The sequence below is a fragment of the Ambystoma mexicanum genome, chromosome 4q, assembly GCF_040938575.1.
Source record: "Ambystoma mexicanum isolate Mex_15411 chromosome 4q, UKY_AmexF1_1, whole genome shotgun sequence".
Classification (NCBI taxonomy): Eukaryota; Metazoa; Chordata; class Amphibia; order Caudata; family Ambystomatidae; genus Ambystoma; species Ambystoma mexicanum.
This window is the reverse complement of record NC_090928.1, coordinates 1238648992-1238664820: the sequence shown is the minus strand read 5'-3', so window position 1 is coordinate 1238664820 and position 15829 is coordinate 1238648992. Positions and strand designations below refer to the sequence as shown.

The following is a 15829-nucleotide window of genomic DNA, read 5'->3' as shown; positions in this document are numbered from 1 at the left end:
CAGAGAAGCAGAATGGTGAAAGCGGTGAAGAATGAGCGGGGCTCGATAGGTCATGATACGGCCCACATGAGAGGCCTTCCGCCGATATTATGAAAAATTATATTCATCAGAATATGAGAGGGCGAGGCAGAGATTGAAGAGTTCTTTAACTCCATACAAATCCCCGCCCTGAAAAGGGAGATGGCGGAGAGGTTGGAGGGTCCGAGGACGAGGTGGAACACGTGATTAGCGGGATGAAGGTGGGCACTTCCCTGGGCGAGGATGGCTTCACAATATACTTCTATAAAAGGTTTCGCTCGACCCTAGCCCCACACTTAGCGAAGGTGTTTAATGCCATGCTGGAGGGGGGGGTACTCTCCCAGTATCCATGATGGGGGCCATAATAGTAGTGCTGCCCAAGGAGGGCAAGGACCCTATGGACTGCTCTTCCTACCGCCCAATATCTCTGTTAAACATCAATGTAAGATCCTAGCTAAGGTGGTGGGGAGGCGGATGGAAGAGATAATGCCGAAGCTGGTTCATGGGGACCAGGTGGGTTCCATAAGGGGTAGACCGGGTTCAGACAACATCCGCAAAACCATAGACCTGTTCATTACGCCCAGGAATCGGATCTTGATGCGAGTGTACTCTCCTTGGACTCGGAGAAAGCATTCGACAGGGTTGAGTGGAGATACATGGAACTCCTCCTCCAAAAAATGGGCTTTGGTGCACATATCAGGGACTGGGTGTCTGCACTATATACAGCCCCAACGGCAAGGGTACAAGTGAATGGTAGGCTTTCGGAACCATTCCCCCTTTCACGGGAAACAAGGCAGGGATGTCCACTTTCTCCCCCGATTTATGTCATCACAATGGAGCCCCTAGCCATAGCAGTTAGAGCACACCCGGATATCAAGGGGGTTAGGAGAGGCGAAGTAGAATTTAAGCTTTCACTGTTCGCAGACGACATACTGGCTTACCTGGTGGAGCCTAGCTCCTCACTCCCCCCCCTCCTCCTGACCCCGATGTCCACGTTTGGGCGTTTTTCAGGGTTAAAGATCAACGCCACAAAGTCAGTACTACTCCCCATGAGAATACGGGACCCAGGATTGGACTCCCTGGACAGGCTCAACGGGATAGCAGTGGGGAAGGTCTCTATCCGATACCTGGGCGTCCTCCTCACCAGGGACCTATCAAAACTAGCCCCTACCAACTATGACCCCGTAATGACAGGGATTACCCCAGACCTGAGGAGATGGGGTACAATGATTCTGTCCTTGTACGGCCGCATGACGGCGGTAAAGATGAATATACTACCGCGTCTACTGTACCTCTTCACTGCTCTCCCAACCAGCGTCCCTGACCAAACCTTTAGGGCACTACAGAACGCAGTGCGAGAGTTCATATGGCAGGGGAGAACTCCGAGGACCGCGAGGGCAGTCCTGACCTTACCGAGGGAGGAGGGAGGATTTGGGTTACCAGATTTTCAACTGTATTTCTGTACCGCCCAGCTGCGCGTCCTCCTGGAACACATGAAAGAGGGGATGGGAACCTATTGGTCCTACCTGGAAGACATGGACGCCCACCCTCAAAGTTCGAGACCTCCTGTGGGCCCCACGTAAGTTCATCCCGAACAGACTTAAAACCCACCCAACACGGGGAGTTCTTTGGGCAATCTGGAAGGAGGGACCCCAGACTGCATACCCAACGTCATGGCCGTCCCCGATGTCCTCACTCTGAGGACACCCACTCAAACTCAGTAGTAAGGGGTTCCGGAACGCCCAGGCCTGGTCAGACTCGGGAATGGAGCGGGCGGGGCAGATGTTCAGAGAAGGGGAATTCCTAACATATGAGGAATTGAGAGACGCTCTCGGGCAAGGGTCCCTCTCCATATTTGAATACCTCCGCCTGAAGGGTATCTTATGCGACCAGTCATGGGGCCAGAATTTGAAGAGACAGCTGACCCCCTTTGAGAAACTACTTGACACAGCGACTTCAAGGAAGGGGGCGGTGTCCGGGATGTACAAAATCCTGAACACCAACCTAGTGGAGAGGAGTGGCTTCCGCCAATTCTGGAATGATTTAGCGGGGGAGGTCATCTCGGAGGACGCCTGGTCAATGATATTCAAAATAGCATTCCATGGGAACTTGTTCACAGCAGATATGGAACATAATTTTAAGATTCTGCAGGGCTGGCACAGGGACCCAGTGAAGTTATCAAAGATGTTCCCTGGGGTGTCCCCCGAGTGTCCAAGGGGCTGTGACCAGGCGGTAACGAGGGGCCACATGTGGTGGCACTGCCCAAAAGTACAGGTGTATTGGGAGAAGGTAATGGGTTGGATTGCTGAAGTCTCTGAGGAACTACTCCCCCAGAACCCACTGACGATGTTACTGGGTCTCCCCCTGGAGGACACGGAAATACACAGGTACCATAGAATGTGGGAAACAATGTCGAGGGCAGGTAGGGTGGCCTCTGGCGCAGAAATGGAAGCGCACAGAGACCCCCTCAAAGGACGACTGGCAGAAAAAAGTAAAGAACATGTTCTTAATGGACAAACTAACGGCAATGAATTGGTACGGGGTGCAACAGACCTGGGGATGGGACATTCATTGATACCTAATCGGGGTCCAGGCGGGGGCAGGCGGAGACGGGGTCAGGGAAGTACTAAAATAAAGCCGGGTGCCCACGGCCCGGGGGATAGCAGACGAAAACAGCCAATTGAAGAAGTCAACAATCACATTCGCTCCCAAACTCCGGACACAATGAGGTTTCACAGAGACTCCCAAGAAGATCTCGGTTTATGTTTGGTTATGTTATTATGGGGGGTGGCGGGGGGTCTGTAATGGGGTGGGGGGAAAGGGGGGGAGGAAGGGCATGGGTTTCAGGGCCAGTCGACTGTATAACCTTTGAATCTGCATTGAGCCCGTCTGTTAAATTAAGAAAATGTTAATAAAACCAAAGTTTTTAAAAAAAAGAAAGTCGGTCAGATCATAAAAGGGGAAAAGTGCCTCTCCCCTCAACAGCTCGAGGAAGGTCTGAAGCTCAAACCCATCCCAATCTTGCAGTTACTGCAGCTAAAGGGAGTACTGATGTCCCCAGACTGGAAAAGACATGTTGCAGAGAGACCTCCTGCCATGGGAAAAAATAATCAGTGAGCCCACTTCAACAAAGGGCCTGATCTCGCAGTTGTACCAACCGCTCCTGGGCAAGGCATCGAACGCCAATGAACAACTCAGAAAGAGATGGGAAAAGGACCTGGGTGGCCCAATCCATAAAGATTTCTGGAAAAGGCTCTGTAGAAATGCCCATAAAACCTCCTTCTCATGACAATACAAGCTACACGGACTGAAACTGCTCTACAGATGGCAATACGACCCCAAACGCCTCTCCAAAATGTTCAGAGGGACAAGTCCACTATGCTGGAGAGGATGTGGTGAGCAAGGAGAAGTTTGGCATATGTGGTGGGCATGCCCGAAAGCACAGGCATACTGGAAAGAAGTCTTGGCATGGATCAAGAATGTAGAAGGGGTGGACCGCAACTTGGACCCCTGGTTCGTACTGTTTGGGTTCGATAAAAACAGAAGACTGATGGGTGAGCGCCCCACACATGCCTCACCTTTTACTACTGGCCACAAGAGTATGCCTCACGATAAGATGGAAAGCAGGGGTGCTCCCGCCAGAAAGAATGTTGTCTCAGAAAGCCAAAGAGACGAAATGGAAAACATCACAGGGGCTCTCCATTACCTAACTCCAGCAAGAGAAACTGAATGGCTGCCGTTCCTCAATGTATACGGTGAAGCGACATCTGAAGAGGACCACAACCCCCCCTGCATGGATTTAACTCGTTCCCATTGAAACCAAACACAGACTCAACCCATCTGGCCCAGAGGGACTGGGGGAGGAAAAGGGAACAAAGAGGCAACTCGGCTGAAACAGACTACCCCGGACGCAAGGCGTTTAACGTAGAGAAATATTCAAGTTCGTATACAGAGGGGGTGAGGGAGCAGGGATTGTTTAAAAATTGCTTGTATGCTTATGCACCTTGTCCTCAAAAATGTTTAATAAAGACATTTAAAAAAAAGAAAATGTTAGTAGTACAACATTGCTAATCAAATGGGTTTGTTTGCTAATCAAGAACATTTTAAATAGCAAACTCTGCTAATCCGTTTTTGAAAACTAATGTATGCCTTGAAGTACTCTGTGGTGAGGCTTGCTACACACTTAAAGAAAAGTCTTTGACTTTCAACATTCAGATTTACAACTTCTTTGAGGCCATAATACACATTGGTGCCGTTTGGTTAACGGATTTATGTGCCACATGCAATGCAGGTTATGTTCCTCTCCTCCTTGATTACAAGGAGGACTTCTCTCCCGTCACTCTGGATTTCTTAATTTCACATCAAGCAACTGCTGACCATGTCTCTATATTACACTTCCCTTTCTTTGGCAATGCTTGTTGGTGTATTTTTTAAATTTTGTTTTTGGTGCTTACGCACCTTCACAAAAGTTTACAAAGCAAAAGCATCATCACAAAGCAAAACATACGTTTTCAGAATAAACATTTAAAAGGCAACAAGACTTAACATAAGTTACCCATACATATATATGTATACATACATAAAATAACAAATGAGGATATAAGCTAACACGTAACATATACAAAAAGATTTTTCTATTCTTTTTCTTTAGAAAAGATATTATTTCTCAACAAAATCTAAAACATGTGCAGCCCTAGAGTATCACAAAAAGGACAATGTGGTATCCCTTGAAGACTGTATTTCGTAGCGTATATCATCCCTTCATGTGTCTTTATTCAGTAAGAGCGGAGTCAATGATTCGAAGAAAACGTACTGTTGCAAAAATTATGGAGTTACATGTTCACCACATACATCTGGCCCAATACGAGATTCCTTCCTGTAACTGTGTTAGCATAATGAAAAACCTTAATTGTGTTTAGTCTACGGGATTCAAATTAGGGACAGAAAAGAAAAAGATGTTTTAAGGTTTCCACTACCTCTTCATTGTTACAGAATCGGCAAGAAAGGGTATAAGAAGGGTTTGAATGTGCAAACCAGTACTTTGTTCTGGATTTAGTGTGAAATAAGTCAAGCCGAAATCTCATACAATTTACGAAACTCGGCACAGGGGCATAGATTTAAGTATTGCAAACAAGGATATTGCTTATGGCTGAAACTAGCATATTCAAAAAAGGAAGAGTAGGTTGAATAGTATTGTTTAACTATTGCCTCTTCATCACTCTGGGAATTAGGTTTAAAATCTTTCTGCAATATTGTTCCCATGTTACTTTTCCAATGAGTGTTATATGCTTTCTGAAGGATTGCCCCCTCTTTACTTTGGCAATGTAGTTTTTTCTATAGTATTGACCCCTCTTTGTCTAGGCAATAATGGTTAATACCTTTCCTTTCTGGCCTTCCTTCAAAGTGAGTATACCGCCAATAAGAATTTCTTGCATTAGTTTGGTATTCAAAATATTTGTTAGCGGTCACTGGTCGACTATGGAGCGTTCCGGGGTTACCTAATACAGACCAACTCACCAATCTCTGTACACGCGTCCGCTCGAACTGCTGCATCTTGTGTGGATTCCTGAACGTCTGACAGCTTCAGTCGTGTTCCCACGGTGGTGCCACTCTGACAAGGAGCGCATCTTGCTCCTCCTGCACTCCGGTGCTCGCCAGCCACCGACACCATGCACGATATAATGAGAGCGTCTCTCCTATGGGACAGCCTGTCAAAATACTGATTCCTACTGCACAAACTCTGCACTTCAGGTTTTCCAACTCCAAAGACCCGCTCGGGATCGCTTTTATATTGAAAGACAGCGGCGGCTCCAGCATCTTTGTTTCTCTGCTTCTGCGGCTAGAAACACCTGCTACTGCTCCACCATCCGGTTGTAAAAGCCTGCACCCTAGGGGGCCTTCAATATTCAAAAGACCCACTCAGGTGTGGGTCATTAGAACCACTAGACTGTATACTGCAGTTTTGTGCCTCTGCGCCCCTATTCCTCATCATGCGTAGCCTACATAATCAATGGCAAGGGTTTATGGGATTTGTAGTCCAAGACATCTGGCGAGCCAAAGGTTGCAGACCCGTTAGGCTTGCCTTGTGGTTTCTCTGAATAAACAGCCCTCAAAACCAAATAGCAGAAAGTCTAATAAAAAATCATTTAAAAAAATGCATGGATATCCAAAATGGAAACCAAAACGGTACATTGGGCTAGATATCTATGAACACCCCTGGTGAAGCCAAAAGTTCATTACAACTGCCTCCAGCCTACCCACTAAAACCAATGTATGGTGGTATTATCACCCTAGCGGCAAAATGTGGGGTTTACAAAGTCACCCCTATCCCATGGACCTAATGGGCTACAATGGGACCATATACTCAGTAAGAAAGGGCTGCAGTGGTAGCAGAGCATCAGTAGAAGTTCCTCAGAGCACAAAAATAGTTAGAGGTGCCAAAGATAAGGGAAAAAGCACAAACACAAGGGGTTCCTAAAATGGACCTATAGAATAGCCAACAATTAATTCTATCTAACAGTTGTTTTTCTAAGCCTGAAAACAGAAGACTCTTGAAGTCCCCAACAGTCAAAATGTCCCCAGACCAAATCAGTCACCTCACTGCTTGAAGAATACCAGTCCATGGTCTGAAAAGTCAATAAGCAGGAGCTAAAAACAGCTCCTGGGTGCCAGACTTTACCCAGTACGCAGTAGCTACCAATGAGGAAACAGGAGCGAGTATCCAGCGCACTGCAAATCTAACTTCCGTAGGATAGGCAAACTAACCTTTCGTCCATTATGTAGGATTCATTATGTTTAAATGTTTACTAAAGTCCAAATTCTTCTTTATTAGCATTCTGAACTACTCAAAGTTAATGTCACATATGCATGTTTGTAAGGCATCAATTGGCCTGGGGAGCAAAACATATCTCCTTGTAACTGTTGTTTTCAAGTTACCAGGCTCTCCTAGGTTAGAAGCAGGAGCAAAATCGCTCCCAGCTTCCCTCAATTTCGAAGCCCCCCCCCCCCCCCCCCCCGAGTCCCCATCCGAAATGTTTCTGCCATACACTCCAAATCAGTATCTACGTTAACTTTTCATCATCGTACCTGTTCAAATGGATTATATTGTCTTCAGATTGGCCAATATGGTCAGATGTTGCAGTGACCGCAACAGTGTTCACAGCGGAGGAAGCAAATATGTCAGGATGCGTCTTAGTTCCCTGAGAGAACGGCAAGTTAGGTGCCAAAGAAGGACTGTCACAGCGACTTGAGGACTGCTTCTGAAAGAAATGGAAGAGAGAAATTTAATCAGACACGTCAGCTGAGCATAGCCTGCTTACAAATTCAAGAATAATCCAAGAGGTAACGAGATTACTGAAACCCCCTCGTCCCCAAACTAGAACCAGTGAAAGATTGGAGATGCACTCTTCACCTGCACATGTTATCCAATCACTTATCAAAAAAACATCTGAGTATTGGAGACTACATTCTGGAAGCATTAGAATTTACCTTGTAACTATAGGTTTCTCAAATGTATATTGCTAACACAGGGCCCATTAGGTTGCCACAAAGTCGAACATAACTACTGTAACTTTGGTAATGAAAAGCACCCCCTCGTACTGCCTGCGCTCAATGCAGCAAAGGCCAGCAAGAGCTGTGCCTTCTCTAGTTCAGTGAGAAATTATTAACCAATGCAGAAAGCAGAAGGTATTGCACTGTACAGCGACCTGTAAACAGTAAAGCAATTCTTGCCCAATGTGCTGCGTTTACCTTTCCAAAAAATACATAAATAAATATTTGCCTTCATGGAAAAAATAAAAAAGTTAACTAATTCTGGCAGATCACTGCTATGCAACAACTAGGTGCCCGTACCTAATGTACACTCCCGTCCCCATGCACACCTTTACATACTGAAAACTATTTCAGTCAATACTTAATTATTGGGGTATTTTCTAGCAATTTATAAATGAATGTTTACACAACTGTGCTTTATACACTCATTCAAGAATTATTTACAATTCAACAAATTTAATTCCACAATGTACAACAAAATAAGGGATTAATACATTTCATTCTACAATGTACAAAAACCTTGTTAACAATCATTTGGAAATTCACTGAATAGATTCCTAAATGAAATTCTTCAATATAAAAATAGCTCGACGAGTTTCAAGAATTGGATTCTCTTCTTCAGGAGCAAAAATAACTTAATTTTCAGTTTTGATTTTACATTAGCATTACTATAAGAAATATTCAGAATGTATATGTCAGGGGGGATCCCTAGTGTGTCAGATTATTAAGATCAAGAAGGGTGTCCAGTTAAAGTTTCGAAAACAAAAAGGATCGAATGCCAAGTGCATTCGACCGAAAACAAAAGGATCGAAAAGAAAATGTAAATGTATATATTTTTTTTTTTGCTCTAGTTTAGCTTAAAAAAGGTGTTTTTACACCAAAAACGGGGTTTTGGGCGGGGGAACCCCCCCCCCCCCAAAAAAAAAAAAAGTCGATCTTTTTTTTTTTTTTTGGTCGAATTGACTCGACCCTTTTGTCATTCCACCCTTTTAAGTCGATACTATCACCTATAACCATCAAGAAGTATAGGATTCTAAGTTTTAATACTTCATCTCAGTACTTCGCACAGTGGGTAGCCTTCATATTCTGTGTAAGTTCCCTTCTAGTCATAAAGGTTTGAGGAGATTTTCAGTTCAAGTCACCGACAAATAATATGTAATTTGCAGATTAGAAATGTCATGCTTGTTGCTCAATCATGGGAAGAGATCAATTATCCATGTCTTTATCGTTATATTACTACCTTGTGTGGTGGTTGCACTCGGGTATCTTGACCAATTCAGCTCTTAATTAGTCCCTTAGCTCTTATATGTCGATATGGCTGCCGGGTCGTGAAAACGTATCACTGTGCATCATCCTGTGGAGGCAGGAGTTCTAAGTGTTAAGGTAGAATATGCTGGGACGTGTTTACTGACAAGCAATATGTATTCTTCAGGAAATATGATCACTCCGTTCTCCAACGGTGTCGGTGTCCTCCTGTTAATTCATGACCACGTGCTACTGTAAAGAGACAACCGCTGTGTAAATCTACCGTGTGTAACGGCTTACAAAATATCTTGGTTGGTTAACTAAAGCTACTTTTGGTGAATATACCCTCATCCACACTTACATTATTGTAATCCTCTGAGCGTATAAGAATAATAATAAGTATGTAATGCTTGGATGCGTTGCTGCGCCGGCAACTCAGAAATCTCTACTGCGGCTACTCTGTGTTGTGCCCTGTTGCTAAGCAACCATTCTCTTTCATACTTAACGCAGGACATTCCTACGCTAGCGACTACGCGTGCTTTGGAATAATGGGGTTTGTAGTTTCCCAACTGCTCAGATTGTGACGATATTTTAAGATATTCATTAAATCTATTGTGTAGAGTCAACCGCCACCATTCCTAGCGATGTGTTTGTATTTCAACAGAGGGGTTCCTCCGTTATCAATATTATGGATGTGTTAATGAGGATAACTATTTTATGACGCGTCCTCACCGTTTTGTCCTAATGGGTGATTAGAGCATATATTAAAAAGAAACCTATTCCGCATGATGTGTACACCATTAGAATTATGTTATATATTATGATCACTTAACATTTACAATTCAACTTGTTGTGACATCATATTCACACAAATACATCATTCCATGTTCATTATTTAACATTAGTTCCAATTCACAGGATTACTGTTAACATTTTCCTTATATCATATTTGCATTATCACAATCGGTCTAGTGTTTAAGAGTGTGATGTTAGGACAAAGAACTGTGTAGAATGTTTAGGGATTTACAGGAAAGGAGTTAGAGAAAATTCTTCATTCATCCTGCAGGGTTCAAGTAAGTCCAATTTATGGACCCAAAACACCTCTCTGCGTGCCATCATGTTCTGCATGTTCCCACCTTTTGGTCTAGAAATAGTTTCAAAGACTACAAATGTGAGTTGTGAGGTGGAGTGATGTTTTGCCTCGAAATGTCTATATACAGGTGATTTCTCATTTTTAGTTCTTATGTTTGACCTGTGTTCTGTAAGTCGATCTTTCATTTTTCTGGTAGTTAGACCTACATAATATTGGCCACAAGGGCATATCAGTCCGCAGATGACAAATTTGCAGTCACACTTTGCAAAATCATGTAGTGTGATTTTTTTGTCCTGTGTACAGATGTCTGATAGTGTCACCCTTCTGTACATTATTGCAATGGCAACAATGGAATGTGACTTTTTCTGTTTTTTCATGAACAGTTGCTTGTTTGTCTCAACTCTCTGATTTTATTAAGGAGTCTCTGAAATTCCTTCCTCTTGTGTACACCATTAATGGTGGTTTTGGAAACAGTTTACTGAGTTGAGGGTCCAATCTAGTAATAATTTTCCTGTTTTCCTGTAAAATCCTTGATATCTGCATGCTTTGTTGCAAATATTTCAACAGATAAATGAGAGGTGGATCTTCTTTCGATCTCGTGGGTGGAATAAGTAGATTTTCTCTGTTCTTGGTTCGACGCTTCATAACCGCATCAGTGAGAACATTATCCGGGAAGCCTCCATCTTTGAATTTGATCTTCTACAGCTGTATTGTAAGTTTGATCCGAAATAATTCTACGAATTCTCAGGAGTGGACTTAGCGGTAAATTGTTCTTTAAGTGTTGTGGGTGGCGACTAGTGTAGTGTGAACTGTTTACATCGGTTGGTTTGCGAAAAATTGTTGTATATAGTATCTTGTACCGATGGGTTGCCCACTTCCAGGGTAAATTGTATTCCGGCTATTCAGATAAATCGAGTAAATCTAATAGTTCTTCTTTTGGGTCTTTCCAAATTCAAAAAATGTTGTCTATAAACCTTTTCCATAGGGCCAATTTGTTTGACCATCTTGGGATGATAAAGGATGTGTTCTGATTCGTAATGGAACATGAAGATGTTGGCATAGGCTTGTGCCATTGCTGAGCCCATTGAAGTGCCCGAGATCTGATGACAGAATTGGTGGTTAAATCTAAAAAAATAAAAATAAAAAAGTGCTAACTCTATTAAACAAGCTTGAGTTGGTCTTCGGTGCGAAAGATAGTCCTTAACACTGGAGTTCAAAGACTTCATCTATACCACACAGAGATGGTCTCGAATCCCTGGAATGGCTACTACTGCAACAAAAATACTTTCAAAGTTTTTGCAATAGAGTTAGCAAAAATGATTCTATACAAAACATTTTCAGAATTAACAACCAATTCTATCTTCTAATCTCTTGCTTACTTGCTCTGTGCTCTCTACCACATTTCAATTCACAGTACATTTGCACCTTTCTATTATTGTACATGCACTACAGTTCCCTTTCTGGCAATTGCCTTGTTCTCAACTTGACAGACTTTACGCCTTTTCAACATCTTCACCCATATTGTTGTCATGACCCCTGCACCTGGCCCTAATAGGCAAGGCATTGGGTCTAAGCCACGCCCCTCCACCATGGCCTTAAATGCCTTGCCATCTCATCCAAGACTCTCCTGGAGTCATTCCTGGCGACTTTGGCTCCAGGCTCATATATAAAGTAAGGAAAACTTGAGAATTGGACTTGGCAATGGACTTTTGTACAACATGGATGCCCCAGCATAGCTCAGTTCAATGAACCGTGCTATGCGGTCTAGTGTTTTAGGTGTGGTCAGGCCTGGGGATACCTGGGGGCTATTTAAGCCACGCCCGGGCAGAGAATCACGCTTCGTGTTACTCTGCGCTCTGCAGCGTGACGCTTTATGCTCGGATCTTCGCCTGCATTCCCGGAGCCGCGTACCTGAAAGAACAAGAACACCATCAGTATAACACTTACCTATGAGTGAATCCTGCTCGCCATCCATCGCTCTTTTGGTCCAGAGAACACAGCATCTCCGCGACGTCCCATCGATCTTCGAAAACGCCGCAACCTGAGAAGAAGAGAACGAAACAGCATTAGTAACAGTTTATATTCCAATTTCGAAAATAGCTAAATCAATCAATCACACGCTTACCTAGGTTCTAATCGTTCTTGGTCAACATCCATTCCGGGCCACAACAACGACCTGCAAAAGAGAGGAAACACAGATTAGCACACGAAAATGTTAAGAAGGCGCTGCGTGCTGCGCATTACTCGCCGCTCACTATTTTCTCAGCCAGCATCTATTCTGGGACATTGCAGTGGCCTGCAAGAAAGAGAGAAAGACAGTTCAGCACAAGAAAAGGCAGTTAGCGCTGCGCATTGCACTTTCACTTACCATCTCGTGTTTAGCCACTAAGCAGCACGACATCACTAATGAGCTCTTCCTGCACCTAGAGAAAGGAGGAGAGACATTAACTGGGGCAATTGGAAAGAAAAGGACAAACTGCAAAAACCAGCAAACTTACCTTGACGAACTGGAGTCACAGCAGGTCTGGACTCTTAGGGCCCGCACCAGTGAAGCAACTAGGTCGCGGCGAGCCCACACCAACAACGCACCCCTGCACCGAGAGGCAGGACGGAGAGCGCATCATACAAGAAAGCAAGGTGAGGGGAGAACTAAGGGGAAAGTTGGGTCCACAAGGGAGGTGGGATCCAAGCAACAAGAGACAGTAAGATTAAACCCGAAATTCCTGTAGGTCAGGCCTGATCCTCGACCGAACAGAGTCCAAGGGAGGGGTTCGAGATCACATCTGATCCAGTCGGGCTGAGTGGCGTCCCCGTGGATATCGGGTGAGCGTTAGAATTGTATTTATGCACCTTGGTCCTGGATCTTTGACATTAGGTGTCACTACAACCATTGTACGCTAACTGGGGTTTGCAGCTCTCCACTGTTCGTTCAGCCTTTTGTAGAATCCTATACTCTGCTGAGCCATTTGCAAAAACTGTCTAAAAGATTCCTAAACCCATGCTTCAGAGCAGATGTGATCGTCTTAACACCTTGTAGAATGAGCTGTGATACCCAAAAGCAGCAATTTCTTAACCACTTTATAACATGCCCCACTTAAGGGCACAATCCACCGAAGAGGAGTCTTTAACCACATGCTTGGTACAGGAATTCTTCCCAGTGTTGCATGGCAGGAGGAGGCTGTCCCGTCGTGAGCAACAGAGGACAAGGCCAGGATATGGACCTGTACATCATGGGCATTGTGTTAATGAGAGGGATGTGCCAATTTCAAAAGAATATTTTTTTGGTAAGTTAAGGAACCATCACAATTTATTGGGGCTAGTAAAATATTACACTTTCAGCAAAACTAGTGAACCAACAACCATAAGGACTCATAACCAATGCATGTTGCCCCACCCATCTCTCTCGCCCCCATAGAGCAAATCTTGCACAAAACACACATGAATAGACAGTGGTGGGGTACCAGTCTAAAGATGCCCGGGGAAAGAACAATCACAATATGAGGACCATCTGGCTTTGTACTTGCTGGCTATTGCTAAAGAATAAGATTCTTGGCAACTAACCATGCCCTTCGTAGCCATTTCTGGGTCAATGAGACTTGCCGAAACAGAGGAATCAGCCCTACGACAAAAAGCAAGGTTGAGGTAGGATGTGGTGATCCACCACCAAGTCAAATTGTTGCATCACCTGCTCCCAGAACCTTGTCACAACACAAGATCATATGAAGGGCATAACCTACACCATTCCCAGAGAACCAACATATATATTTGGGGAATACTTTACACGGTTTACCTACAGGGGTGTCCAATAGTGGTTGTAGGCATTTTGTTAGCGCGTGTATCGCAGGTACAGATCTAACTTTCCCTGCATCAGGCTAGCATAGATCTGTGATAATTCTTGATCCGACAGAAGGCAAGTTAGAAAAAGGGTCTCACGGATGAGCAACCAGGAGGCACAGTGATGAAATCGCATCGGCGTAGACCTCCCGCTACAGGACCGGTAAAAGTAGAACAAGCCCACACTGTACGCCCCCCCCCCACCCAGCAAGCAAGCAGCCCCCCAAAAGCAGATGAGCACCTGTGGCATCCGGGGGCAAAAGCTGGAGAGAAACCCACTGCTGAGATGGAAATATTTAAGACAGCAGTGGATACGAAAATGAAAGTGCTTCCGACCGCGTCCCGCATGCAGCAGGGCGGATCGCATAGAGACGTGAAGATCTGTTCCCAGGATTGGATAACTCCCACATTTCAAGCCCCTCCCAGGGCAGCCCTCTGCCCGTGCAGCCCCTGCGGCTAAGGCCCTGAGGAAAAGGGCGGCTCCTATATTGGCGGCTCCAAGGTGGTCTGCAGGCGTCAGCAGGGGAAGCCAGTGGCCAGCCATCAACCAGCAGCGACTACCCAGGTAGGTGTGGCACAGGTGGGGAGTAAAGCAATCACTGTACTCTGTGAGCCCTACCACTGTACTTACCCTCAAAACCCTTCAGGCCACGATGTCAAAACTAACTAGCTTAAGCACCAGACAGGATTGTGAATGTTACACATTGCCACAAGTAGTTCAAACTGTGAATATTGGCTTGCGTCACATCTAGACAGGACTTCTGTGTTCTCTAGCTGTGTTCTCTCCCGTATGTAAACTACTTTGCTAAACTTAGGTCTCTCTCCACACAGTCTGGACTCAAAAAAGAACCAAAGTCAAAGCCCTAAAAGCGGCTCAGTGATCAGTCATAAAGTTACCACAATCTCCACATCAAATAAGCCTAAAGAGCCAACAGAAACCATCGAATGACTGGAAAGTGAACGTATTGGCACCCCAAACGACTGGACTAACATACAGCAAATTAAGTAAACATTTGGATGCGAAACAAGCGCAAGAACCATTGACCAGGCTTCAGACGATACCGAGAGCACAGAACAAAAAATTGAAGACTGGCACTGGCTGGCTGATGCACCGATAATCAAAACTCTGAAAACAACTACAGCATAATGCGAACACTCAACAGGGGAGCCCACGATCAAGATTGGATCCTGGAACACAAGAGGCTTCAAGCACCTATTCCAAAACAATTGGCTAGGGGACATTGACATAATGTGCCTACAGGAAACTTAGCTTTTGGAGACGCCATGGTCTGAAGAATTTGGGATTGCATTCAGTCCAGTAATAGGCAATCTCAAAAGGCAGACCTATGGCTGGTCTCCTCACACTTGTCCAGAAAACATCAGGCCTTCGCATCATTAAATCTACGAATGCATCTCCGTACATACAAGTGGCCGAGATCCTCAACCAAAGCCAAGGCTCCATGTGTGTCATAAATGTATACTGGCATCGTGCGGCAGCTGGTCTAATAACCTTTATTGATCAGGTTTCCGCCATAATTGACAAAGTCTATGAAGAATCGAGTGAAACAGGACTCATCATTTGTGGCGACAAACATAAATTGCTTCAACCCAAAGGAAACCAAACTTGATAAGCTTGATGGTGTCTTAAAATGGACCTATGAAAAATCCACATGTTAAATGGTAACATCAAAGGTGACATACCAGCACAGCACACTGGAGTCGCATGGGTCAGTGCTCAGTCTTGGATTACTTTTTTGTATCCGGATACACACTCAAGTTGTTCTAATGCAAGTCCTAGATGGACTGCACAGTGACCAAAAAATGATAAAGATGACTTAACACGGATGCAAAACAAAAGAACACCCTAAGGCATTGGAATGTCAATGTGGCATCCAGCAGGGGGAGGCTTTACCTTAATGACTCTGAAATAAAAACTTCATCACAAAGAAATTCTGCGATCAACAATCTGAGGTCGAATACGGAACTCTGCTAACTCAATTTACGGAGAAGAACCAAGGGCTAAAACAGCGCAAATTCACATCTAAACACATATTCGACCTTGAAATTTCCATGCGGAAGAGAACGATG

General features: G+C 44.5%; 1 protein-coding gene across 3 annotated transcripts in view; it reads right to left on the bottom strand.

Moving 5' to 3' along the window:
- LOC138468309 (zinc finger protein 318-like) overlaps positions 1–15829 on the bottom strand; it is a 295350-nt gene that overhangs the window by 271496 nt on the left and 8025 nt on the right. For 2 of the 3 annotated variants that reach the window (XR_011268240.1, XM_069608803.1), the window contains exon 2: positions 7105–7277. Coding sequence is in view for 2 of the 3 variants with exons in the window: in XM_069608803.1 (XP_069464904.1) it covers positions 7105–7277 (173 nt within the window). In the remaining variant the exon portion in view is untranslated. The remainder of the gene's footprint in view (positions 1–7104; positions 7278–15829) is intronic. The other variant, XM_069608804.1, reaches the window with a different exon arrangement.